General features: G+C 35.0%; 1 protein-coding gene across 1 annotated transcript; it reads right to left on the reverse strand.

The window, feature by feature from the left end:
* LOC105060595 (SUN domain-containing protein 4) lies at positions 1-7,779 on the reverse strand. The gene is given in 7 exon segments (XM_010944379.3): positions 1-300; positions 851-936; positions 1,031-1,419; positions 1,422-2,177; positions 2,180-2,338; positions 3,403-3,587; positions 7,546-7,779. Coding segments are annotated over 6 exon segments (1,785 nt in total). The 5' UTR covers positions 3,569-3,587; positions 7,546-7,779; the 3' UTR covers positions 1-71.
* Between the last annotated feature and the right edge of the window lie 2,035 nt (positions 7,780-9,814).

The following is a 9,814-nucleotide window of genomic DNA, read 5'->3' on the forward strand; positions in this document are numbered from 1 at the left end:
TTGTTCCAAATGAAACCTCATGAAACAGTAATATCTTGCCGCAAATATAGGAAATGTAGCGCACACAACTATTACAACACCAGGATGGAAGCTATAATGCCGCTGCTCAGAAGCAAGATAAGCCAAGCAGAGCTTGTCCCACAAAACGTTTTAGAATTATGTATTTTACAAACACATGAGAGCATACCTATAAACAACTTTGTAGCAGCTAAACACCCAAAGACAAAACTTATGAATATCACTGCAAGACCCTTGTTCTCCATGTCAAACTGATGTTCTCGAACCCTTTCGATCTCCGATCTGCATATCAGCAGAAACATGTGCATTCAGTCAATTTAAAGTGAATAATGCGTAGATATTAACACCAAGCATTCATTTTGCCGCTCTGTTCATTCAGTTTTCTGTAAAGGGTGTCATGTGAGGGAAGGGTTGCTGCTAAAAGTGACAATAATAATACCTACATATTGGAGGTAGGCTAACAGCCAATAACGAGCGAGTGGGTAATTTCCTATCTCTACATGAGCAAATTCATTCTCCAATGAGGCTCAAGGAAGGGGCTCTTACAAATAGGTCCAGAAAACCAAAGTGACATTAGCATCTTATCACTAAATAAGAAGGTCCATACTTGTGGTAGGGTCATAATTGAAGGTCATCAGTGAACTTGGCTTCACTCAACCAGAACAGCCCTAAAAGAATAGACATGCCCGTCTCCAGAAACATAATACCCTCACATGACCCTAACATTGTGGGTGGAATAATGGAAGTTTAGCATGTGTATCTGAAGATTGGAAACCTACTTGATGAGATAGACTAGTATGCAAATGTCAGGGCAAGAAGGAATAAATCACACCTGAGCATCACATTATCTCTGACCAGCTGGTCCAACTGTGAGGAAACGAGGACTTTCCATGAGAGAAGCTCTCCAATGTTATTGGCCTGAAATCAAGGAATGCAAGATCAGTTTAAAAAATCGAGAAGTTAAAATTAAATAAATCACCAAAAGATTACCGAGATTGAAAATTCAACGTACAAAATCATCTTTGCTGCTTTGAAGGTTCTTTATCTGTAATTTGATTTTCTCCAGAAGCCGATCCTTCTCAGTGATATCATCATCAAAGTCTTTAAAGATGTGCCCATATCTGCTATTCAACTCCTCCAGGTACTGCTCCAAAACAGAAAAATTCATGTCAAGAGACTGGACTTTCTGCATTAGTACCTTGAGAACAGCATCTCCAGGCATCCTTCCAACTGGCAGTGGCCTTGTCTCCTTTTTTTGATCAAATTGTGGTGGCCTTGTCTCATCAGTTTGATCAGGCACATTGTTTTTTGATGGCTCCTGTTTTGTCTGCAGACTTTCAGATGGAGATTCATCATCAATTTCTTTATCAAGTTCTTGATAGGTATCATCACTGTCAGTGATTCTTGCAGTGGTATTTGCTCAGCATTATGTTCTTCAGGCTCCAATCGCTTGTTCTCAACAGAGATCAAATCCTCCAGCATCCTCTCAACTGCATCCACACCATACACCTCCACCACACTTAATGTACAGTAGAATTCTGAACCATAATGGCTGAGTAAATTGAGTTTTAGGTACCTTGCCCACCTTGGCTCTGGAAGAGAAAATCTCTGGGCATGTTTCACATTTGCAGCAGTAAAATTACTGAGTCTGACCCAGTCGTCAGTCGGATAAATTAAACTACTCAGCAGTTCAAAATCTTTTAAATTAGAAGAGTGGTGCTCAAAATTTGCTATCTCAATGGTGTCAACTAAAGTTTCTTCTGAAAGCTCTATAACTACATATTTCTCCTCTGCAGAGCATGGATTTCGTAGATACCTGTCCTTATCTTTGTCTAATATGTTAGAAGCACCTTTAGCTTCCTTATTAAAATCTAAGACCTTTGCACCCTTAGTAGCAGAAGCATAGTTATACTCTTTCCCACCAGGCTCAACTCGGTGAATAACACTGCCTGCTTGGCTGGGAATAGGCTTTTCTTTTGCAGTGACTGCTTTGCTTTTAAACTCATCAAGACCAGGAGGAGCAATACGAGATAATCTTTCACTTTTAAGTGGGGCATCCTTGTCCACCTTGATGTCTGACTCAGAGACTATCTCAGCTACCTGCTCATTTCCAAAAGTTGACAGATTTACTTTATCATCTTCATTAACTAAAACTTCTGTGCACTCCCTACACCCTTGCTCTCTGAAATGGGGCTTTCCTCAACATTGTTATTGAGATTGGCATCTGATAGTGCCAAGTCATCCCAAGAATCTCTACCACCATCTAGATCTGGGGTATCTGTGTGCCAGCTGGCTGCATCTACAACAGCACCCATTCCATCTGCATGCCGTTGCAAGGATAATTAATATACACACAGCAGTAAACGAAGGGAACAAAAATCTAAAATCAAAGTCCAACCACCTTCATTGCTTTGTTAGTCAGTCCACCCTTTCTGTTGTTGTTTTGGCAGAAAGATGTTACTGTCTCATGCAATAGTGAAAAATACATAATGTGGGTGAATATAATTGTTCATGTGAATCGTGCATACGTAGCAATAATGTATTGAAAGGAAATTCAATTTAATGGCCAATATACAAATCCCAAATGTACTTATCTAAATATTATCATAAAAAGGGAACATGAAATCCACCAAAAAAAAAAAAAGAAGCCAAAATACAATTAGTGAAACACCACCAAAACCAGATCAAAGGAATGTAGATTTGTATCAATTTGTTCTGAAAACTAGAGAAATAAAACATGTTACAACACCATATATGGAATTAAAACATGTTACAACACCATATACAGCTACCGAACCATTAAAAAGAATGAAAAGAAGAGCAGTAGGACATAAATTTCTCTATCCAAAGACCATGATTCATCAGAAGATCACGCCTCTTGTCTTAGTGTTTTTTCTTTTTGATATTCACCAATAAACACAATGAATGGAAGAAAGATATGAGAAATTTCAAAATTTGTGCAAGGTTCAAATGAAAACCATAGAAGTGTTTATCAAATATATTACATCCATCATGTGGTAAAATATTCTTTTGATGCATCTCACAATATCAAAATACGTGCAAAAACAACAGCATAAAATCAGAATCAAACAAAATCATAAATAAAAGACCCAATAGGAAATAAAATATAATAAAGCCATTGATGCAATCAAGAAAAATATATAGTTAGAAACAACCTGACAGCAGCTGGTGAACCAGGAAAAGCATAACAACCAGAATACTAAAACAAGAAAAGAAGGTAGATTTATTGATGAAACAAAGTAAACAAGAATTCATATGAAAAAGAGGTCCTTTTTCCACTTTATTTTTTCTTTTTACAAGTTCTAGCATTAATTCTACCGACTTTTATCAATACAATCAAGAAGAGAAGGGAGAGAGCACCACCTTTATAACCATTGCCATTGCTGATCAAGGAATTGAGGAGGAAGAAGAGAACCCATGAAAGGATTACAATAGACAGAGAGACCTTGTACAAGTGCTTCCTCCCAGCAAAGACATTGTTCTCCAAAGCAGCTCTTCTTTGCAGAAGAGCTCTACGAGACCTCTGCATTGCTCATTAGTCCACTCCGCTGCCGTACATGAGGAAACACATAAATCAACTATAAAATAAATAGAACTAGAACTGCACTCCCATTCCAAATCTAGAACAAATAAAGGAGAGATTGGAGGAAAGACAAAAAAAAGAAACAAAAGATGGCAAACTTTATTTTGCTAAGTGATACTTACCTAAATTTATCTATCCAAACTATAAAGTGTGATATTGTTTGCAAAACACTCATTCAATACCAAGAGAACAGCTCATGTAGTTCAATGCATTTCCTCATTTTAGCTTCCTTTGAATCTCTATCAGCTCCAAAAGCAATATGAGCAATTCCATCCATATATTAAACAACTGTCTTCCCCAATAAATGCTTATAATAAAAGTTTCTACAAAAATATTTAATAAAAACAAAGTCAAAATGACTAGAGACTAAGCCAAATAGTTTCCTCTACCAGTCTTCCCGACTGATCTCCACTAGCCCATAGGTTTTGTTCCTCTCCAAATTCCTCCCACTGTGTTCCTCTACCCCACCAACTTCCCACCAGGGCCACCCTCATGTCAGCCACTGGCCTTAGCAACCCCACAAAGGAAGAGAGTAGCTATGGATTAGGGCTAGGCAATGCAGATAGGGAGTAAGAGGACGGTTGCAAGCTAGGGCCAAATGAGAGAGAGGAGGAAGAAGAGGGCAGTTATGGATTGGGATTAGATGAGAGAGTTGGAGGACTGTGGGTTAACGAAAGAAAGTGATTTTGCAACTTGTCCCCAAATTTCTACCAATTGCATGATATCCTTAATTTTTCAAAAATCACAAACTTTGAGAACTAGGACAGGAAGAAGCCTGGCTGATGTCAGGGTGACAATAGGATTTGGACCTAGGTCACTAGTACCCAATATCAAGTGACTTTACCAATTGAGCCAGTAGTACCCTAGGAGAAGAGGGGGGGGGGCAGAGAGCACTACTTACATTCTATTTTTTAAAGTTAAACCTAAAGACCGTTTTGGATTGTTTTTCAAAAAATCAGGGAATAAATTTATATTCTAGAAAATTTGGGATTATATTTGGATTTCAAGAAAGGATAGAGAAAAGGAATGCAAAAAAGTCAAAAAGATTCTGACATAACAGGACCCCCTAAAACTGTTATCTTCTTTTATAATGGAAACAACAACCATTACATGTCCAGATCAGACATGGAATAGGATTTATCTAAAGGTAAATTTTAATGACTATGACTATGAGTGTTACAAGCAGTTGAAATAGAATATAATGAAGAGTAGTGGAGAAATAGCAACATTATGTCATTATTTATTCAAAATTCTGTTCGCTAATTGATTTTTCCTTTTTACACTATGAATGAAAGTTTGAATTTAAAATTATTTTACCCAGGCGAATGGTACAAATGTCAAATAAATTTCACTCTAGCGGAGAAATAACAACATTATGTCATTATTTATTCAAAATCCTGTTCACTAATTGATTTTTCCTTTTTGCGGTATGAATGAAAGTTTGAACTTAAAATTATTTTACCCAGGTGAACAGTACAAATGTCAAATAACTTTCACTCTTGACAACTAATTTGACTGGGTTACCACTATCACCGCCCAGTCCCAAATTGATCCAAACAATCCTGCATTATATAAAAGTAAATCCTGATAAAAATCTATAAATTATATTTAGCAACAGCCAAGGTTTAAAATAATATCTGCTATAACGTTAAAATGGCCATTAGTGTCGGAACAGTTTTGGAAACCTCGAGTTATGTTATACAATATAAAGACAAGCTGTTAAATGACAAATCGGCTGCTATTTAGCTGTCATCCCATGATACCAGCTATTATATAAGAAAAAAGATGGTGTTTATTATCTTTTTTACTGTTCATCAATACATGGGTGGTGATGGGGGTACAGCTGCCCCCCCTTGCTTAGACAAATATCTTAGGTATATGAAAGGGCAAATGTTCTTTATCATTGGTACATGTTACCATGACTCCTGTCATGGGTAACTAGACTTCTTTTTTGGGAATAGCTGTAACCACTCCAGAAATTACTTTTTTGTTTATCAGTTAATCGAAAATTTTCTATTCAAATCATTACTGTCAATTCAATATGCATGATCTACAAAGATCATGCAAACCTATAGAGCTTGAAATTTGGGCCTTGGGCAGAAAGCTTGACTGGTTCTTTTCGGATGAAGAACCAGGAGAAAACTTTTTTTTTCCCCCAATGCCAGGTGAGAGCTTGGGTGGTTGTGTTTTTGGTGGGAAAAGAGAAAAGCAACCTGGTTTAGTACTTTTTGTAAAAGAAAAAAGATCTTTAACCTTTTTGCCTCTCTCTCTCTCTCTCTTCTCCAATTCAATCGTGATCTTGTATCATTCACTTTTTACTCTTGTACTCCAGAATATCTATAACCTAGCAACAATCATGAAATAGAGGGAATAAAACAAAAACTGGGAAGAGGGTATGTGGTTTTAGCAGCTGTATGACCCATCCCAAGTTTGACAAAAGAATAAAAGCTCAGGTCTGTTTTCAGTTTATCTTGTTATTATTGTTTCCCTTTGTGGACTGTTTACTTTTCTTCTATCTATAGTTATTGTGCTGGTTTTTGGTTAGAACTTTTGCTTAAAATGTTATACATCGTAGAAATACTGATTGGGTACAAGAAAACTATTTTCTATAATGAACAAAGTTTTCACTTATCTTCTTCTATATAGTTCTATACATCTACCTTGTATTGTTTGCAAATTAAATATATCATTATATTTTGATGAGAAGATTATAATGTTCTTACAATCTTAATACTCTTAATTAATAGCTTTTGTAATCTTTTAACAAAGATCAGAAAGAAGTTTGAATAACATTCTCAATTTTCTTGAATAGATTTTCTAAGTTCTCTGTTATACAGTAAATGAATGATAGTTTTTATAATTTACTATTCTTTCTTTGAAAAGGGGAAATTACTCCAGTATTTGATGCCAGTATCATGATTCCCTGTCTCAGTTCAACAACAACATCCCCCCCCCCCGCAAAAAAATAAATAAATAAATAAAATAAGACGAGGCAATATCTTGGTTCCACCATTGCATCGATATAAAATATTTTTAAATTTAAATCACCTTTTAGCTTGAATAATTTTTTTTTTTTAATTTGAGAAATAGACTTTTTGTCAAACAACACCATTACCATTCAGTTATTGCTCATAGTTTCCCACTATAACAGCTAATAACCTCCTGAAAGGTACGAGCCATGCACATGCACGGATGCCTTCCACCAACATAAATTGAAAAACATATCAATAACATTTTCTTTGTTTGATCGAAGACAAAGAAAAAGGGAAATGATAATTTTCTTTTTTAATCTAAAACCCTACGCTTCTCAATGACCTCTAATGCAACATTTACCACAATTTCTCATTTTTCCCACCACAAAATTGCTCGAAATTTTCACCAAACAACAAAGATTTCCCCTTCAAAACCCGAAAAATAGGAAAATGATACAGTTATTCACTAAATAAGATTCAAATTTTAAATTCAAATTCTCAATTCATTTATAAAGTCGATAATCTCAAAAATTACCTATTTCCAGCAATTCAAAACTAGCCCGACCTACAAGATTCAAACGAGATTCAAGAAAACAAGGTCATAGCTTAACTAAACAATCAAGTATTACTCTTCTAGATCCCGATCAAGAAATCGAAAATATCCAAGTATTGCCTATTCAGCATCCGTAATTCAAAAGCAAGGAGAGAATTCATGTCCAGAAAAAAAAGCAGAAATTCTTGGAGATGTAATTCATACCTGATCTCAAATCAAAATAAAACTAATCGTAAAAAGAAACCTGTGGTCGCATTAAAACACACGGTGACGCAGGGACCTTCGTGTCAGGGAAGAAGAGAAGAAGGGCAAGAGAGAGATGGAACGGTCAAACAAGGGTTGGGACGAGGTTTGGGCTAGGGTTATGGTTCCGGCGTGAGAGCGGTTAGATGACTCACCGGCGGCGTGTCGGAGCACCAGATCGAGATCGGATCGCCTCCGTGGTGAAAGCGGTTTGCATTCGGAGGCCAAAGATCAGACCACCGCCGAGATTGTTGAGGGAGGGGTGGCCGATAAGAGCTCGAGAGACGAAGGGGGGGCAGAGATAGAGAGGAGGAGGGAGAGACGATCTAGAGGAGGAGAACGGTGGAGTGAGGCTTCAGAGGACGGGAGCGTCGAAATAAAAGAAAGGATTTTTTTTTCGTTTCTAATATATATATATATATATATATATATATATATATTATAAATTTTATGTTGCCTTTTTTTCTACTCGTTTAAATGATATTGAAATATAGAACACGTTGAAAAAAATATTTTTAAGAATATATATATGGATAATAATTTGACATATATCCATATAATTTTTATATCTAGAAGGATATATATATAAAAAATATAATTTTTTATGAAATATTTTTTAAATATTAAATTTATGTGATATCTTTTCAGCGTTGAAGTTTATACGTAAATCATCATAAAATATCATTTTTATTTTTTTAATAAAAATATTATTTTATTGGAATACATTTGATGCAATTGATATTATTAATTAAAATTATATTTGTTTAAATTAAAAATTAAATAAAATTATAATTTTTTTATTTTAAAAATATGATAGATTTATGGATCTTAATAAAAATTTATATGATTAATTAAATTTCTCTCTTTTTAATAATAAAATTTATTTTGATTAACTAATCATCGAATCAATCTCTTGGGCAATATATTTGTAGAAAATATTAATGAATGAGCATCAGATTAGTTTGAATATTAAGAAGAAATAGATTAAAAAATTATATATATATATATATATATATATTAAATTATATAGATATATTCATAAAATTAATATTTATATATATATATATTTATAAATATTTTTTTATAAAATTATTATTTATATATATATATATTATATATATATTATATATTTATATCAATCATTTCAGTGAGAGTATTCATGTAATTTCCAGAAAAAAAAAATTAAACTCAATAAAAAATGATAACAGTCGTGGTCATCCGGCTCAGCCTAGGGGAAGAATGTTTACCGAATGCGCGGAGAGGGTGCGCGTCCCCTAGGCCAGGCCTCTTAGCTGGAACGGGTCCCACAACGGCTAGTCGGCACATTGGCCAAGGAGAGAGGCCGGGTGGAGCCATTTCCAACGGTAACTTCCCGGGTCCTCGGCCGCGGGGCTGCTGAGCTATTCGGCTATATATAATTTTCGGTGTTTTCCCATGTAGATATTGGCGGTGCTGAGGCATGGTGATGTGTAACGTTTTATGGGATTCTTTTCCTTTCTTATTACCTTGCATACAATATTCCTTCAATCCTTATACTTGCATTGTTCTCGTGTCCTACATAGCAAATGGGAGTTGGTGCAATACATATTTGGATGCCCATGTATAGCATAAATGAGATCCGGCGATTCGAAGGGTATGTGACATGAGATCCTCCCAAATTCGAAGTTCCATCCAGCTCCATAGCTACAACCATGGATAGATTTGCATGAGAATCCATGATTGCAAGAGTGGAGACCTCTAGTTTAAAGCCAAAGAGGAGAAGATCCTGAATCATGATCTTTAGCATTTTTTTCTTTCATCAATGACATGGAAATCACACATGGCATGTGGATGGATCAAGCATAAAATTTCATTAAGGACACATACTACTATTCAAAGAAAGATTTTTGAATCTTAGTTAAGATTGAGTTTTATCATGAATAAAAATAATGTATAGAAATTTAAAAATCTCAAAAATATGTTTTAAATGGGCTTGTGAATAATTCCCTTAAATTATTTTTTGGTTGCTGGTCCAACGTTGAACAGAACAAAGACCACATTACTCCACCAATTGCAATTTAACCTGTTGATCACCAAAAAACTAACATACTTTTGCAAAACTAGTACCACATTTATTTGTAAAACTAATATTTTAAAATATAATTTGAACTACTTTGTTCACTTAACTCCAAATCAATTACCTCACGAATAACTACTCCATCCTATATGGTGGAGTAGTTTATTCTATAGCAGAAAAGGAATGGAGAAAGTTATCCTATTTATTTAGAGTAACTTATACTAGAATGCAGCCTAACATTTGGCTTATGAACCCATGATGCATGGTGCCTAATCTTCTTATGATTAAATCTTGATCATTTAGGCAACTAAAAAAAAATAAAAAATACCAGAATCCCCTTACATTAGAAAACTAAATTTAGAGTTAAT

Source organism: Elaeis guineensis, chromosome 13 (genome assembly GCF_000442705.2).
Source record: "Elaeis guineensis isolate ETL-2024a chromosome 13, EG11, whole genome shotgun sequence".
NCBI lineage: Eukaryota > Viridiplantae > Streptophyta > Magnoliopsida > Arecales > Arecaceae > Elaeis > Elaeis guineensis.